The sequence below is a fragment of the Anser brachyrhynchus genome (assembly GCF_964034855.1).
Source record: "Anser brachyrhynchus genome assembly, chromosome: 7".
In the NCBI taxonomy this organism is placed as follows: Eukaryota; Metazoa; Chordata; class Aves; order Anseriformes; family Anatidae; genus Anser; species Anser brachyrhynchus.
This window is the reverse complement of record NC_137701.1, coordinates 27132856-27151950: the sequence shown is the minus strand read 5'-3', so window position 1 is coordinate 27151950 and position 19095 is coordinate 27132856. Positions and strand designations below refer to the sequence as shown.

The window sequence follows — 19095 nt, the reverse complement described above, 5'->3', positions numbered from 1 at the left end:
TCATCCTTCAGTCAAAACGCGCCCCTCCGACTTTTACAGCTTTTCACAGCGCGATGTGAGGCTGAGGAGAGGCCGCGGTCCCGTGGCACCAGCCCGTACCCAGCCCACCCACGGCCCCTCGCCTGCCGCAGTGTCCCCGCAGCCCACCTGCCCCCGATCCCGGGGCAGGGCAGCGCCTCGTCCTGCGGCACCGCGCTGGGATTCGGCACCCGGCGCTGCAGACAGATTTGGGCTCACCTCGCTAGGCACCTTCTGCAGCAATGGGATCTTTGAGATGCACCAAAAGCTTGTTGTGGGGCTGCGGTAAGCCTTGTTAAGGCTTGTGTTGGAGGGGAGCCGGCTTGGGTAACAGAATTTAGCATCACCAATAACATTTGGTGACTGCTTGGTCTTCAGTCATGACAAACGCAACCCAAACTTGTGCTGCCAATGCCCCGCAGGGACAGAGGGGAAATAACTCACAAGCCTGCAGGTTGTTCTGTTTTATTTCTGAATTATTCTTTACATTGTACAATATATAAAAATACAGAGTACCCAAAAAAAATTCACAGTGTCTAAAGGCAGTGATTACAGTCTAGGTCACCTTTATACTAAAGTACCATCGAGTTCAATTGCATAGGAAGGGTGATGTGCCTTCACAACAGAGTCCAGCGACACGCTCCAGGTTTTGCTGTTTTGGGGCAAGCCTTCCCACAACAGTTTCCCCTGCCCCCGAGGCCCAGCACCGCATCGTCACGCTCCTGCCCCGACCACGGGCTCAGCCCTGTCGGTGCCACCCACGCCGCGTCCTCCCTAAAGCCTCCTCGGTGGGAACGCTCCCCATTCACCGCGGCGCCTTAAGGGCCCGGCACGCTCGGATGTTATCTGAGGGGCTGTGTGCGGATGTAAACCACGCTATCGCGCAGCTGGCTGGCTTTCGCCGTTTGGCGTTTGGGTACTGAAAACGTTTCGCTGCAGTTCCTAATGGCCTGGCCACGCTGACCTCTGCCTGACTCCGCGGCACGCGGACGAGCGGCACCCGCTCACCGGGGCCTCAGCGGTGTTCATGCTTTGCACCGTCAGGTTTGTTTAAAAACGACTCACGGATGGGAATTCCAGAAAGCCAAACACCACTCTCATATCACGGACCGATCTCCAACAGCAGGGGTGAATTTGCAGCTGAGGCTGGAGGCGGAAGAAAAAAATAATAATGGCCCAAAGAATGAATTTCAGGGGAGAATGGCTGAGGCTGAATAACCCCCCTCAAGGACCCCCATGCTCAGAGGGTCTTTTTGTGTTTTGGGTTTGTTGTCTTTTGTTTTTTGATTTTTATTTTTTTTTTGTCCATTTTGAAGGCTCTGGCAATCAGTCAGCACCAAAACCCGTGGGTTTGCTCACCCACCCCAAACCTGCTCTTGAAGCCTTCTCAAGTTTTCTCCTAACAGGCTAAAAGGGAAGAGTCCCGTGTACGAGTCTGGTCCTTGCTCTGAATGGCATTAAAAAGACCTGTTGAGAAAAAAAACATCAAACCCAGCTTCCTGGTGTTTCTCTGCCGTGCCAGACGGCTCCAAGGGGCGCCGTGCCGTGCCATGCCGTGCGCACGGGCCAGCTCGCAGGAGTAACGGGGCGAGGAACGGCTGTGGAGCCGTGGCCACCAGCGCTGGAAGCACTGTGTGCCTGCCTCCGCACGCCGTGTCTTTTTTGGACCCCTCAGAAAACCCAAAGCCATTGGTTTTCAGGGTTTCTCAGCCCTAAACTCTGCACTAAAACCTCCTTGTGTCACTATAAGGCAAGTCTCGTAATGCCGATCAATAACTCAGAAAGTAATTGCTAACTTCTTTAATGTGGAAGATGACATTTTTTCCAGTTCTAGTAGGTTATGTGTTTTACTCTAATGGTACAATATTTGTTACTCCTACTTGCTATTTTAATTTTCTTTGCACAATTACTCCCTACTTATAATTACAAAAACAACAGAGTGATACACATGAGAGATCCAGGAGGCTTATTCAGAAAATATAAGCAGTAGCAAGAATCTTTTGCTTAGGCATTCTGAACCAGAATGATTTAGGGGAGAGTCAGCACTTCTAACTAGAAAAATCAATTTTCTTTTCAATTAAAAAATTATATCTCATTTACCTCAAAAGCGTATTTTGTTAAACCTAATGGAAAGGACAGTAGATTTGTATATATATTTTTTCCTTCACTTTGTCCCTGTGGAATTGGAATACCGGCACTGCCTTTCTTATTCTAAGTTTCCTCTGCAGGCGTTTTGCTATATATATATATATACTATATATATATATAGTGTGTATATATTATAAATATATACTGTATCTATCCACCGATAGATGTATACACTATTACAAAAAAAGAGCAAGTTGTTACACAAACTTTACATTTATATTTTATATATATATATATATAAAACTCTCCCCACACTACATTTGGTACAAAGAATAAATCAATCTCAGCGGACAGCAATTTCCTCTCCAGGTGGGCTCAACATCAGATTAACACTGGAGGCGTCAAATTGTCTGCATCGGACGTGGACTCCACTCCTACTCTCTGCTGATTTCAGAGAAAGCTCTCTCTTTTCTGAAAGTAAGGCATTAGGAACAGTGGTGTAACACACTACACATTCTTCTCCTATGGTATCTGCACAGCTCGCGTATTTAAGAGCAGCCAGGGCTCATATGCTCAACATTCAAGCGCAGCTCTAGGGCAGCAGCAGCTCCTGTGCTGGTTTGTCTCTGAGCGAGCTGCACGAGTTACTTCTGGTGGGTGGAAGCTGTCTGTCTGGGCTGGTGAAGCCTGGTCGTGAGCACACACGATATGGCCTGGATAACGCCGGGATGCAAACCCCTTCTGCAGGGAGGAATGCGGCCACTTGCATGGAGGAGGGAGAAGGAACGGCCCCGTGAAAAATGTTTCAGCGAAATGTTTGGCTAGAAGATTTCCATCGTGTTTTGCTCGCTGTATTCCTAACTCCTAACCCAATGGTTTTTACAGATCCAGTGTCTCCAGACCAACACTGTGACTGCCCAGGGTCCCCCTTCTCTTTCTTAGAAGTGGAAGAAAAATGTACATTTATAGCAAGCTGAGTCCTCTGGGAAGCAATGCTCCTGATCTAAATGCATTTCCAGTGTACTTCAGGTGGACTTAGGAATAGGAAATCTAAGCAAGTTCGGCATCCAGGAGCAATTCAATCTGCTACAGATATTACAGACATGATGATCAGACTGCTGCATTACCTGGACTGCAGGAATATCACTGCACATGGTGCCGTTAACCTGCCATGCATTAGAGGGCTCATAAAAATGCAGCCCTCATATCACATTAACATTGTCCTTAAGGAACTGCACTCTCACACAAACATTAATTGAGTAATAAGAGCTCTGATTTCTCTCTTTCTCACTCTCTCCTGAATTCTACTTTCTGCTTGAATGGAGTCGACAGACCCTCACTGTGATTGCCAATTACATGAGAAGGGCTGCATCCGTTTGGATGGCTGGTAAGAAGGAATGTCTTGATGAAACTATAACCACATGCACCACTCTCAAAGCATCTGCCCTCCAATAGCCTACAGAACATCCACCTTCCGAGCACAATGGCAGTAATGACCCGTCTTGGTGAGCTGAGCATTTAAATAAATTCAACTGCTACATTGTACTTTCTTTGGGAAAAAAAAAAAATCAGTTTAAATCGCATTATTCTGTGAGGCTGAGAATGGAAAAATGTTTAAGGAACAAAGAAAAAAAGCGGGGGAAATTAGAAAATGAAAAAAAAATAATTGCAAGATTTGACTTGCTCACATCCCCCAAACTCCAGCTGCAATCCTGCCATGTGCGTGGTAACTGCAGAATGTGTTGGTGCAGGGCACAGTCTGAGAGGGCAGCTTGGAGGTGGCCTCAGCTTTACCATAGTACAACTAACATGACCTCTGGAGCCCATGCTTTCTTCTGACTCGCCTAAATTAAACCTGGGAAATCCCAGCCAGCTGGTCTACGTAATCATGTTCAACCCCTCGGTTACATGCTTGTTAGGATGGCTTCAAGACAGGATTTCCAGAGTTTCGGGGGCATCAGGCAATTCAGCAAGACGGGGACGAATTCTTCATGGAACAAAGGCATCGCTCCTCAAAAGGAGTTTTCCCAGAGCCCACCTGCAGGCGCTGGAGGCTGCGTTTGGTGCTGGGGTGCTGTGCTGGCCAGTCTGCTTCCCTGCTGCCACTCTTGCCCCAACGCTCTTGCCTAGCCGCTGAAGATGAAGCTTCAAGGCTGCATCAGCTTCAAATCTGACTGTGCTTATTTAAGGGCACCTCTTTCTTTCTTTGTTCCCTCTCTTTCACCTGGTGAAACCGGAGCAGAAGCAGGATGAGCTGCTAAACTAGAAGAACAGCTGCTGGAAATGACGGGCACCACTGAGCCTAAGGCATCCTTGTGGCAGTACTAATGACCCCACTTTATTACCAATATCCCTACAGCCTTCAATCACTGCAAACTGAAGTCGAAGAAAGTAATTTAAAAGTGGAAGGCTACTTTATTTTTGCCTTCTGGTCACGCAACCATAACAAAGGCTTACAAAGCCATGTTGGCTTTTCCTCGCAGGAAAAGCAATATAGTTGTCACGAGCAACACAGCCTTTCCTCATTCCCTACCGGCTACCTACGTGAAAGAGGGCACGCAGCCCAGGCTGGCCCTCCAAACAAGCAACTGCAAAGGAACAGCACTGAGAAACTACCTCAGTGCCGGCTTATGGCAAAACCTGAAATAAAGCAAAGACAGAGAACGGCTGGGAGCACGGCCGAGCCGATGGCCAGGCGTGGGCATGGCGATCGGTCGGGTAAGATGCAGACAACAAATCCAAGCTCGGGACCACGTGGAGCTCATGCGTGTTTCAGGGCGTACTTTTATCTCATGCTCAGTATTGCGACATTCTAAAATCCTTAGCATCGGGAGTTCATTATAAATATTTAGAAACACTGAATGATAACAGTGGTGGACTTGTTCACGTTGCTAACACATTTGATGTAATTGTACACTAAGCACCAGCAATAAGTTTCCTTTTTGCCAAACAATTATGTCAGACAAACATCTGGCTGCAGACAACACGGCTTCTGCATCAAACTAATACAGTTCTTATAGACACAGTCACACACATACACAAAATTACATTTCAAGGCTGGATATACTGTTTAATAATGCTACCGCCCCAATTTACTTCAATAGCTGCAGCAGCATTTACTTGTTGGGTTGGTTTTGTTCAGAAAAATTAAGGAAATATTGGCAAACAATGCACATTACTCAGCTGTGTTACTATTTCATAGAGTACTGACTGGAAGACGCTATAAGAATGTGTAGCAGACTTTCTGGGTCACATCAGACTATGGAAACATTCCTTACAAAAATACCCTCCTCCTGCAAAGTCAGAATTATTCACTCTTTGAAAGTAAATGAACTAAAAACCAACAACAAAACAAGAGTAAAAATTAGCCCAAAGCATGGTGATTTCCCACAAGAAGAGTGTGGCCTCTAAAGTTGTCTTCCCTGGCAGACACAATCAGGATCAAAGCTAGAACAAAAAGAGTTAACACTGTCTCAGAAACAAAATAAAAGAAAGAAAGAAAAAAAGCCCATGGCTCTTGTGCGGCAATCATCACATATTTTTTTTCCAGTGATATAAACATCTTTGTTTGTTAGGCACTCTAAGTTCATGTCTCCGATGTTATTCCAACATTTACTTTTCTCAGTGTCTCACTGCCTGTATAATTTCCTTTTAATTAAGACTGGAAACATTCTGGAAAGCTTCTTTGGGTAATGCACGTTGTTTGTGTGTTGTTTCTCATCAGCTGAATTGCATATTACCAAAGAAGGCTGCAGAGATTATTTCCTGTAGTATGAAAAGACTCTGTTGAACATACAGGGAACAATGCCCTAGGAAGTTACTTTTTTTTTTCTCTTTTTTTTTTTTCATAATCATAAAAAAATCAAAAATAAAAAAGGAAAAGGAAAAGAAAACGTTCTTCAAGTTGTTGGCACGATGGAGTCCCGCTCGGCCTGTTCCATGAGCCGTGTGTCTTCCAGTGCACCATTGCTACCCTGTCTCAGGAAGGATGCTCCTCACCGGACAGACACCCCTGCCCCAGGAGGCCACCACCTCTTGCGCCGCCGCAGGGCGGCCGCTGAGCACGGCACACAGCCAGCTCCTTGACATCGTCGGCCTTGGACAGCAACGCTGATCTTCCAGCCATGAACAGTTGCAGTAGTAAGAGCCATCTCCAACCAAATAGCCGCAAAAGCTCCGTGTAAAGGTCCATATGCATTTCTGTCCTTGTAGGGAGATGTGCTGTTTACAAGAAATACAATTAACCAAAGGAAAAAAAAAAAAAAAAGACCCTACTGTACAATATTTACATCTAGAGGCTGGGCCAGTATTTGGTCCACAAAATCAATTAAAAAAAAAAATTCATATAGGAAGTGATCCTGTCCTGTAGGATCTGTCCATCATCAGCTGTTGGTAAAGGTCCTTCCAGGGGAGGCCTCAGGCCTGTAGTCATATTTATTCAGTGTACTGGGATAGTAGGTCGTCGTGTACACGTTGGTTTGCTGCAACGGGTAGAAGTTGGTCCTGTCATCTGGTATCAGATTGTTCTTGTTAAGTGTCTGTAAAAGAGAAGAGGCAATGACAGGCATGGCAGTGGTCACACACGACATCATTACTCTTTTCTACCTGCAGACACCTGCCTTCTCCAGCACGGTCCCTGCTGTAGCCACCACCGCCTTCCCTCGGGCTGGGAGAGTGAGCCGGTACATGGTGCTCGCTCAGGGGCCAGTCTGCGGGGACCACAGCTCCTGCCAGGTCTCCTCAGGGGACCTGTGCTCAGCTACTGCTAGGGCCAGAACCCAGAGCCTTCTCCAGAGACCCGGAGTCTCCTGGCAGATGGCGTGTCTGAACGTCAATGTCACACAAAACCATGCTGGGCCTACACGGAGCTCGGTGGTTAATGGTAGCGCTCGATCTAATCCCTTCCAAAACACTCGTGGTACAGCCTGCAGCTCCCTCGCAAAGCAGTTGCCAAAAGGCAGCTTTTTCTCTTTGGAAGAGCAGGTGTGCATTTACCTGATCTCCATCTCCATTGGTAGATATCCAGGTTTGGACCCCCCGATATTAAGTGTGTCACTTCTGTAAGCTACAGTATAAGTAACAAATCATGGTCACTTTTGGAAAAACTAAAATGACTTAAAAAAATTTAACAACCATGTAACAATTGTTGTCAACAGCAACATAAAAATGAGAACCACAAATGCCCCTTTTACCATTAAAAATTTAGAAATGGGGTTTTTCTCCCTCCCCTCTTCCCCCCTTCTTCATTTTTTTTGCAAGAATTACTATTACTTTTCCCACCAGCAACCACAGGTCCCCCTCCCCCAGATTAAAAACCATTCCTATGCCAGCTGTTACCTACGCACAAGGATAAAATTATGTTTTGGAAGATGCAATAATTTTACAAAGTTTTCTCCTTCATCTTTATAGTCATCTGGTTTCTACGAATTTGGGTGAGGAACATTTCTAATAGTTTTTTTCAACTAACCGCTGGCTTCAATTTCTTATACGCATCTCCGGCCTACAGTGCTCCTCCGTGCACCTTTAACGTTTGTCATGCTGTATGGTAGGGAACTCACTCCTTTGATCTGAGGGTCAACACAAGGTTTGTTTGCTACAGCATCCTCGTGATCAGGGCACAGCACATTTAAGGAGGGTATGAGCGTCTCCCCTGTCTGGAGCAGAGAAATGGAGAGGTCTAATGAGGCCTGGACCTACTGGTTGTTCTGCTACCTCCTGGTGCTTCTGCAGAAACCACTTCACCTCAGCTCCCCATTGAGACAAACGTCTCACACCCAACCCAGCTCAGGGCAAGATGAGAATTAATCAGCTAATGCTCAAACCCAAGAAACACCCAGCCCCATGCGCTTTACTCCTTTTGGACCGGTAGCTCACAGAATGGCTTCCCACATCCTCAAGCAAATCACAGCGGGCAAGGGTCAACCCATCTAACTCCAGGCACCTAAACTCCAGGCCTCAGGGCTCCGTCAGCAAGAGGGGGAGAGGCCTCCCTCCTGCAGGAGGGTGCTTGTAGAAGAAATTGCCTTTTTGGGGAGCCCCCGTCCCCGTGCCCCGGCGGCAGGGGGTGACCAGCCCTCAGCAGGTGCCCGGCTGTCAGAGGACTGCGGTTAGGTGAGCCCGGGGCAGTGCCCGCGGCACAGCTGGGGCACAGCCACGTGCCCACCGCGACCACTTCAATGACCAGAGCTACCTCGAGGCTCTGAGATAAGGCCACAGGCAATACATTTATGTCCCCAATTTCTATGTAATTGAATAATTTTACTGCATGGGGAGCGGGAGAGGAGGAGGAAGAAAAGAAGGTACTTTCTTCTAGTCCAAAAGCAGACTCATGGCTACGGCTACTCTGGGAGCTGTGCCTCCCAGTTTCATAAAGATGTTAGGAGGAAAGGCTTTCCTGTGGCAAAATACCCTGGCAAAGAAATCTCCCAATTGCTGAATTACTGAAAAAAATTTTTTAGAACTGTGCATTATGTGAAACACTTTGTACACGAAAACAGGAGGAGACCCAGCCTCCTCCTGGTCTGACTTAGATCTTTCCCTGCCTGGACTCTCTAAAATGAGTTCACAGCACATCGCTTGTAGGAGCTGAAGAGAGAATTTGTACAGGCATGCTCAAAATGACAAATAATTCCAAGGAACGAGAATTTGTGCCCTTCAATAAGAAAGGAAGAAGAGAAATGTCATACTTTGCTCGCAGTCACCCAAAGAAATATTAAAATAGTGCAGGCAACAGTCTGCTGCTTTGTGCTGGAGGCTGGCAAACAAGGAAGTCAGGTTCAGTTCTCCGCTGCTTTCTATGCTTCCTTGGGAAATTCAATTAACTTCTCTGTGCTTCAGTGTCTCCTGACCCAGCTTGATAAAAATGATTGAGATCGCCGGTAAAAACACACTTTGCTAAGTACTGTCACTGAGTATTTGGGGAACTGCTCTCTGGCAAACAAATACAGGTGTTCATCCCTGCTGTATGCAGTAAATGCAATTTCCTACCAGCATCTCTAGCTCACGATGCCTGCTACAGGCAGCATAACCCCATGGCTGTGGACTGCTCCAGCAGGAGGAATAGGCTGATCCCCACTGTCCCCACTGCCGCGCTCCCCAGGTGCTCCTGAAGGCAGCCCAGCATCCTGAACTTGTCTGTGTCACCTTTTGGTACAGTTCAGATTCAAGGCACGCCAGGATTACAACCTCTGAAATTTGGTGGCATTGAAATCCTGACCTGCATTGGCTCAGGACCATCTTGATCTGAGGGCAAAAACCTCAGGACTCTACGTTTTTCAATTGGAAATATCTGTATGAGTTTCAACAAGTCCCCACAGTGTTTAAAACCAGCCCCTAACAGAAGACTTAGCATTTAATTAACACAAACCACATATTTTTTTTTCTCATCTTACTTTCATATAACATTTAATTAGGAAAAAAACCAACAACTGTTCCTTTGCTCTTTTCTTTTCCTTTTTTTTTTTTTTTTTGATGGAGGGCTTACATCTTAGGGAAATACCTTATGAAAATGGTTTAACGGAATTTATAATGCAATTAGCTGCAAGGAATTTATCTCTGGAAAAACTGCGAAGGCAGTACAGTCCTAAATCAGCATGATCAATGCGGACTGCCTTCACGTTTCCCCACACAAACTTATTGTCTGTCTCTTTTTAATAAATAGGTGATTAGGTTCCTTGGCACTAGAAATTGCTTGATATTTTGAAGACGGGATATTGGGCAGCAGTGAATTTTAGAGATGTACACACACACACCGAGGCACGCTCTGTGTGAGAAGAGAAGTGCAGTTAAATCTCCCTGGGTGAGCTCCTGTGCCATCTCACTGAGAGCTTTAACGCTTGCTCTTGTCTGGCTCCTCTTCACTGTGACAGCGCAGAGATGGTCACCGACTTTCCCTTTGGATGATATTCCCCCAAAACTATATGGGTTACACCATCAAGGTCAGAGCCCCCCGGCAACCTGAGTTATTGTGGGGATGAGAACAGCCTGCAGCACCCACAGGTGTCCCCACCAATATTTGTCAGTCCTGATGGGAAAGCCCAGGAGCCATCACCACCCCCCACTAGTCAACCTGAAAAATGAACCCAGAACGGACCTTTGCTCGCAACCCAACTCCTATGAGGTGTTCTTCTCCTCAGTCACTTTTGAGCCAAGTCCCCGGTATCACAGTGACCAAGAAGTGGCTCCTGAAGGCAGTGCCCAGTAAATCCTCTTAGAAGGGACAATACTGTGTTGCTTTTGTAGGGCTTTATCTATGGATGCTCTAACTAAGATGACTAAAGCACCACAGCAAGCACTGGAGCTCAGCTGTCCTCAGCAGAGGTTTCAGAGAAGGAAGAGAGACTTGCCTTTGCTGCCTGGGCCCTTCTGCCACACCATCCTGCACCCTCCAGGGAGATGTTTCAGTCTGAGCACCCAGCAGACCTTACTGATGGCATTTTTCCTGATGCTCAACTTGTATTTTCCACTTCTTGCTGTCCGCTCTCCCCCCCACCATAATGAACACGAATGCCTCCCCTTGCCAGCAGTTACAGCCTCTTGGTACTAGCTGCTGAGCACGCAGGATCAAAAAAGACAAAAAGCCTGGTTGACTTCTACTGCTGAAACACCACTTGGTGCAGAATCTCTGTGCCATGCATAGCTGTATTTTAAACACTGATGGAAATGGAGTTCAGGCTCTCTTTTGAGTTCCATCCTCCCTTGAGAAGAAAGAAGCTTCTGGTAGTTGTGCAAACAAAATATTCCCCATGCAAAATTGAGACCATAACCCGAGCTACTGTCAAAACTCGTGTGATGTGGTTAGAAAAAAGTGCTCCATTCAAAGAATAACTGGAAACTCAACATGCATCAATCACATATTTTTACTTGCTTTCTTCCCTTCTGTATGAGCCATGCCATCCTAGCATATTTGATATCATTCATATTCTTCTGGTCTATTCACTGCTAACCTCAATTCAAGATCTTTAAGCAGAAGGTACGCCACCAGCATGTACTAACAGCTCCATGTGGATCACTCAGAAGCAGGCACAACTTCAACTTCTCTCTTTAAAAGACACTTTATTATGTTGCGTTGGCATATGAGTAACAGAGAATAAAAATTTCTCTGACCTGGGAACTCTGCTTTGTCAAACGGGGATGTTTTCAGATGAACTAAGATGGGTATGGTTAAAGAGAATGCAAAACAGCAGCAGCTTTCTACATTACGTGTGATCTGTCAACTAATCAAAAGGTCTGATCTTATTGCCAGTAAATTACATGCTTATGCCAAGCACAACAGAATACTGAGTATTTACAGAAATACATAAACAATTAGTTATCGCTCTTGCTATTATATTAGCAATTAGAACTGAAACAATCCGAGGGGAAAGTTTACTGATATCCCCTTCCATGTTATTCCTTCCTTGGAACTCATACAGGAGGGCAAAATACCGACATACACGCACAGGCTGTTTCTCCCAAGGTAAAGACAAGCATCAGATGTGTTAAACTTGACTGCATTGGGTCATATGCATACATTTAATTTAGCTCAGCTTTTACCATTGATATTTTTAGCCTAACTCATCATTCAGATTTTCCATTTGTTGCTTTTCCTCCAGCGAAGCCTTTGCCACTACTCCCCCAAATTCTGCCTCTGCTCCAAATCATTAAGTCATACTCCACTGACCTACTTGCTTACATTCTCCCAGATGTATCAAAACATCTTCATGTGGAACAGTATGGGACTTCCAGTGCTACTCCCATCCTACAGCTGCATATACAAGCTATATAAACATTTCTTGCACGCATAAACAGATCAAATGTTTCAATTTTCAATAAACCATCATGAAAATTTCAAAACTTGACTTAGAAAAGGGATGAAGATCTCTCCATCCCCAATTAAAAGGAATCCCCTGTCATTTCCAACAAGCTAAAGCGAAAAGGATGCTTCAAAAAGCCTATGATACACATACCACTGATATCAAAATAAGGGCCACAAAGTAAATACAGCTCCCACGGGGTGACAGGCAATGACACGGTCTCCTTAATCCTATCCAGCAGACCTCAGTATTCTCATGGAGCTCCAGATCTTGCTTTCTATTTTGGGGTGGCGTGAGGGAAACGTCAGTGAGTTTCCCGAGATTTTTGTAGGTTAATCTTCACCAACTACACAGCCTGCCTGTCCCCACAAAGTCTGTGGAGCAACAATTTCCTCCAGCTCAACAGTTCCCCAGCTGTCTTTCACCAAGTGTTATTTCAGTTCTTCCCCTTCCCACCCATGACACTTTCCTCTTTGAAAAGGTAAAAAAGAAAGAAAGAAAAAGTTTATTCACCTTCCTGGTCAGCTTCAAACCACCCTGTCTAGCTTTTAGTTGGAAGTTTCCATCTGGCAAGTGTGTTTGTAATGTTGAACACCCCAGTGTACTACAGAGAAAAAAACCTCCCCTCTTCCTTCCTCACTGAGTGAGCACAGGAACTGAGGAAGAAAGGGTCATAACTCCCATCACTGCTAACCCTGGTCATCCACAGTGGACAGAGACAAAGGTCTGAGATAAAGGTCTGGGTACCAAACAGCAACTTTGTAGTCAGGCCATTCTTCTTGGCAATACACAATCCGAGCCCATGTGCATCCTGCATTATGCATCTGCAGAAATCAGGGACAGAATTCCCACCGAACTCATTTGCACAATTAGAAGTGAAGTAGCGTTTCCAATTTTCCTTGGAACAGCATGCAGCATACATCCTGTAGCAACAGTCGGATGGCCAACACTCTCCCCCATCCCCCCGGAAAACGGACGCTTAAGGGAATTGTGCAATGATGTAATGCATCCAAGATCCAACATTCGGTTTCTTTTGTGCTTCTTTTAAAGTCATTTGTTTCTTGCAGTGAAATCAGATTGAGCAAAATGCCTTTTCGATACAGATCAGCTGTTTTATGGAGCTAGCCATGCCTTCTTGTTAAAGGATGTTACTTTTTGTGTTCTAGGAACATTAGCCAAACGAATTAGAGTTGCAGAAATATATTAATATTAAGAAACATTTTCCACAGCTTGTACATCTCTGGAAGCACCGAGGCAGAGATCTCAGAATTATAATTAACCAGTAAATTTGGAAATAATTAGCATTATAATTACATTTCAACAAAATAAACCATATAACTAAAAGAGTCTGTTTTGGCAAAATTTAACACCAGGAAAATAAATGACATCTGGCCCACCCACATGCTCCCTTTCTTCTGATCAACCGGATGCCACAACACTGCTGTGCCTCTCAAGCTATGCATTACAAACAGCGCTGGAAAGACAAAGCTGCCAGAAAGACCTTATGAGACCCATGTATTTGCTGCAAGCTACAAGTGCCTTATAAGTCTTTAGTAATTCTTCCTTCTGATCTTCCTTAAAAATTTACTTAGTGCCTTACGCTAAACTAACTATCTTACCTGATGCTTTTAGAAAATCTCTTGAGCTCTGCCTAAGCTGAAGTCAAAGGTAGCATTGGCCAAGGTTTATTCATTGAGTTTTTCCAATGAATTCAATAAGGCTATTTGCAGGATTTACAGTAGTAAATCTGTACAGTGTAGATGTACAGATGAGGAACCTATTTTCTGTAAAAGAAGGTATTTTCTCTTGAAAAGAGATATAAAAAAATCCCACTGAGACACTAAACTTATGATTGTATGTTCTTTGGGATGGAAGCTTACCATATTTTTAGACTGGAAATTCTTTGTTCACTGTTATTGGTAAATAAATTAAACAGCCCCCAAATGACGGCAGCATCTGTGGATGTGCTCAGGTTGACAATGGAACTAACATTCAATTATAAGAAAATGAATAGCTACAGTTTTCTATAGCTGTTTGAAAATAGCTATTTTATCCTCATTCTTGGGAGGGAGTGTGGTTATATTACTGCCGTTTTAAACTTTTTAAAACCTTCAGAGTTGGCAACATAAAGGACCATTGTCAGAAAGATGCTTTGGCACATCTCTGGCTTTAAGCACACGAGTAAGATGACAAAACAAACTGCATGTAATAATAAGGCAAACTGAAGTGCATCCCTGCTTGGAGCTAGATCCACATTTTTTTTTTCTGAACGGGGAACTGAAGTCCAAAGAGTCGATGGAAGTCTTCCCACTGGCAAGTGCAGGTGTCTGGTGTAAAGCGTGTTATTTATCCCTGGCTTGCCAGTAATTTGGTGGTGGCAACACCCATGACGTGGCACCCAGACACAAAAGAGGAATTCAGGGCTGCCCTGTGCTGCTTCCCAATATAGCTGGTGCACAGGGTATAGCAGACATGATCTCAGCTGTGTGGGACGGTGCAATCTGTCTCCTCGCTGTCCTGCTATGCCTCGGTGACTGTTCCTCCCCCTTCCTGGGTCCCTGACACACAACAGCATCACTACAGAGGCTCATCACTTGAGCTACAGCACCTGCCCTTGGGCATGCTATCGGACTCAAACTAACTCACCAGAGGTATGATCAAAGCCTTCTGAAACTACGCTAAATTGTTCACACCTACGGCAACTGGGCTTCAGCTGATGGTAACTAGCAAGGCGGTGGTGGCCAGCTGCAGGTCTGTCCGGGGCAGGCAGCTGGCACTGCATCACGGCAGTCACGGTGGAGCAAGTAGCCCTGAGCTTTCAGATGGCCTCCGAGCCACTTCTGGTGGTACATTACAAACATAACTCATGCAGAGCTGTGCCAGCCCACAGGGCTACATTTAGGCTGAGAATTGCAAAGGTGTAACTGCAGTGGTGAAAAGAAAAGGAAAAAAAAAAAAAGACGTAGTAAAAATAGAAATAAAAGTAAAAACTGGGCCTAATTTGCCATCTGCTAACTCTGTTCCGTCCCTTATAGTCTTACTGCTTTCCAAGTATCTCCCACCCTCTAAATAGCTGCTTTTTGATTATTTTCCTCACGATTGCTTTGTTTTCTCCCCATGCAGCAGCTTACCTTGTTATTTCCTCTCTACACTTACAACCTCTCCAGGTCATTTTCCATTATTTCTATACCAATGGCTGTTTTTTTGACACACCTCTCAGTTTAATATCTTCTGCTAGTTTAATTAACACACTGATTGTACCCTCTCCAAGCTCGCTAATGAAGATATTAAATAAAGCCAAACCTTGCATTTCTGCTTGCAGTGCCCTGCACAACTCCTCCCCATAGCCCCATATGTTCCCATTAACGGTTGCCCGATGTTTACAGTCCATTAGCCAGGTTTCAATCTCTGCAGCAGCCTTCCTGTCCAAGCCAATTTGTACTTACATGTCACAAGATTATTTCAGACACCAACACCACACTCTTTTCTTTAAGTGTATGGACCAGTGAAGCTACATTTTTAACCAACTGAGAATCTGCCCTCATGCAGCTCAGTCTAGTGCTTTCCTTTTACCCACTAAGGCTGAAACTCAGTGCTAAAAGTGATCATGTTTGATTTCTTCCTTCTCAGCATTACGGTCCAGACTCGGCTGTCAGTTCCACCCAAGCACCTTTCATTTTGTCACAGTATGTAAGATGTTGCCTCTCCAACATTAATTCAGGTTTCAGATATTAACAATGACACAGATTTGTTTCAATGAGTTCCCATCGCTGTAACTGAAAGCACAGTCGAGTCAATCCCATTTGTTTTTCCTGGTTTCACTCTCTGGTATGGTCCCGACTCTGCCAAATTGTAAAGACCATCCAGGGTTTAACACTTCATTGATACGCTTTGTTGAATAGGGAATGTCAAGGCATACTTTATTGATTGTGCATGTATGCTTACAGATATTTTCTCTTAACCCCAAATCCAACTGGTGTTTCCCACACAGAGTTACTGGAGCTACTTGTGTGACTTTAGTGCATTGGACTTGGGTAGCTTAACAGTGACTCAATTAGCTGGGAGGAAATTGGCCCGCTTTCTTATGAACGCTTTTGTGTTACCTTTGCATTTCATGGCAATGAGGGTTTGCCCGAGATCCAATATCCAAGATATTTATAAAGGTAATTGGAGTTGTTCATTAGCTGGTTCTCACAGACTCTGGGATACGGTCCATCTAGATTCCTTCATCCGTAGATTTTCAGTTCTTTCCTTTATTCACATGCTTTGTGCCAAATCTCAGGACAACATTAGAGCTGACTTAATGAGGATTCCTCCTGACTACAGGGGAACGCAGGCAGAGCTGCGCCTACTCACCCTATGCCAAACCTGTTGTGCATATATAAATGATGCTCTGGGGGAAGGTGGCAATGGCTGTACTGTTGCTGTAGCCTCTGCAGCCTGTGCTGTGGCAGCAACCAGACATCTTGAGCAGCCCTGACGATGCTCTCAGTTGCTCTTTAGGACAGTGCTGTCATGGTTCAGGAAAAAAAAGGCTCGGGTATTTCCGCAGTACTCCCTCAGAGCTGCCAAACAAGATCTGGACATTGAGCTCTGGTTCTGAAAACCGACACAGCTATTTTGTATGTACACAGCTCCATTTCTTTACAATTCTATTTAAAAATCCATTATTTGCTAGTGGAACTATTCCAGATGAATAGTGAGGCAGCTCTCCTCCAAGTGTACCACTAAGTTTATATTTTCTTTTATTTACTGTTTGTCCAATTTTATCCTCTGCCTTTACTTTAGCTCACTGCCTTCATGGCTCCCTTTAAACTCTTCTGCAAACACGTAATTAATTCTTCCTGCATATCTTGGAAGCACTGAGGATTTCCCAGTTTGACTGTTGTGCATACCGGTGCCAGACAGAGCTTTGTGGAGACAAGGAGAGAAGAACCACTTTAAGCACCTGGAACAAGGGAGAACCATTAATTTTTAGCAAATGGGACTAGGGTATATTTGAAATATTCCTATTCTGGCCAGTAGAGGGAAGTCATGTAAGTACACAGCCATCACTGCAGTGTGGTTTTGCTATTCCCATTCCTGCACTTCATTTAATTCTCCTTCCAGCACAGGTGGGTGGGTGGGGGAAATACAAATCAACCCCTGAGAAATCAGGAAAGGTAAGAATTGCAAGAAAAAAAAAGTAGTTATCGATTATTAGGTCAATTAATTTGGCTGGAAAAATTGATGAACTTTTGAACACACCTGTCCAGGTCTGAAATAGTAGCTCATATGCTCAAAAAGCTGCCAGCTTTTTCCAGCTACTCCTTGATCTAATAAATAAATAATTAAATAAAACTTGTCTACCTAAAAACCTGTCTTGTTTGTGTCCACAGACCATCACAGCTGCAGTAACACAACCCCAAAGAAAGGCAGTACTAGCATCTGTGTTGACTAGCCTATACTGTAGATCCATCCACGATGTGGATTCCCAACTCCAGATCAGTAACAGCAGCCCTGCAGAGTAATAAAGGGGTTGCATGAAGAGTGGATGGAGGGGCAAACAATTTCCTTTGGGGGATCATTGTCAGCAGCTGCTTAGCATCTCAAAGAGTGCAAGAGCAAGGAAACATTCAGACTTGAACTGGCAGTTTCCTCTGTTCCTAAATAATGCATACATACGAGGGTGAGAGCTGTGACATGCACACAGCAGCCTGCTGAGCCACTGCTGCCATGGCGTGAGGACACCTCCAAGAGATGCTCATCACTGCACAGGCACAATCATCTCAGGACAGCCACACCTCCAGGCATGCTTGACTGCTCAATTTCACACAACCCAATGACATAAAGAGGAGAAAAGACAGATAGATAAAATAGATTTTGACTGAGATGCACCACTTAATCCTTTTTTCCCCATCAGTAAGCTCTCTTGCTTTCCCTTCCTAGCAGGCATTATGCAAATTGAGAGTCCCCTGAAGTGATATTTGCAACTGTAGGATCATACAAGAAAGGGCAGAATGCTCCTTTGCCAATACAACCCCCTGCCCCTACTATTCTTTTTCAAATAATACTATACTCATGGTAAGTACTGAAAATATGTACTCTACCATTCAAGCACTTAATGTTCTTAAATGCCACTTTGTTCTGGGGAAATAGTCTTTGTAAAACATGAAATTCACTGGGAACAAAATTTATGTTTCAATCTGATTTACTCTATTTATATACATATCTGTATTTATTTTTTTCCAGCTGATTACATCAGTTAAATCTCTCTCTCAAATGCCATCCAGCTAAAGCAAGTACTTCAGGGAGGCAGTTGATAACTTATTGACTATGTTGGGTATCATCAGCTGTTGGCTTATGTCTGAACTTTACAGTCACTTCCCAGGGCTTGAATGATATACAGTGATACACAGGGTCACTGGGAAAAGAAAAATCTTATATTACAGTGCTATTAGTGTATGTGCTGCGATCACTACAAATAAATGGGTTAGCCAATTTTAGCTGAAGTAGTAACATATCAAATTAAACAACAGGACACTGAAGCCTCACGTCTTTCCATGGCAGAGAGAAACAAACATCCTCAAAGACAAAGGTTGACTTAGACAAACGTTCCTCCGTGGCACTTGACGACAGCTAAAGCTCATTTTAACGTGAACCACTTGCTGTCTCCCTGCTATGAAAGAGGTGTGATTTTCAGTGGCAGTGAAAATGACCATCTCCAAGAAACAGACATTTAAAATCCAAAGAGGAATCCACTTTCCTATGCCCTGAGCTTTATTTCATATTGCAGTGATGGAAGCCATGCCAAACACTTGTCCTGTTGTTTTATTCAGAAGGCTTCTTCTTCCAAAGACAGAATTGGTTTCTGTTTCATAACCTTCCACATTGATATTTTATTGTCATGAATTATTTGGGATCAGTAAAGTGTGGATCACAGTGTCTGGAGCCCTCCACAGGGGGTGTCTGCTCTGCACTCTCATTTGATTCTCAACAGCATTGTTCTCACTTCATTTAAAAATATTCATTCTATCTTCTAGTTTATATCAAGTCCTGGGTGACCTAGTGAATATTTCCCCATTTTCTGGTAGCTGGCTTTATATTTGCTGTATAATTTGGGGCAACTACAGGACTCATAGTCCTATTCAATTTAATGTGCATTGTTCTGGTGTCCTCCTAGAAACCTGAGGTACTCGATGAAAAATCAAATATT

At 44.4% G+C, this 19095-nt stretch overlaps 1 protein-coding gene across 8 annotated transcripts in view; it reads right to left on the bottom strand.

Annotated features, from left to right (window-relative positions):
* Positions 1–469: 469 nt before the first annotated feature.
* SEMA5B (semaphorin 5B) overlaps positions 470–19095 on the bottom strand; it is a 270791-nt gene continuing 252165 nt past the window's right edge. For 5 of the 8 annotated variants that reach the window (XM_080601339.1, XM_080601334.1, XM_080601333.1 and 2 more), the window contains 2 exons: positions 7102–7171; positions 470–6644 (listed from right to left, as the gene is read on the bottom strand). In XM_080601339.1, coding sequence (XP_080457465.1) covers positions 6637–6644; positions 7102–7171 — 78 coding nt within the window. In that variant the 3' untranslated portion in view covers positions 470–6636. Of the gene's footprint in view, positions 6645–7101; positions 7172–7573; positions 7761–19095 lie in introns of all 8 variants that reach the window. The other 3 variants (XR_013954042.1, XM_080601336.1, XM_080601337.1) reach the window with 3 other exon arrangements.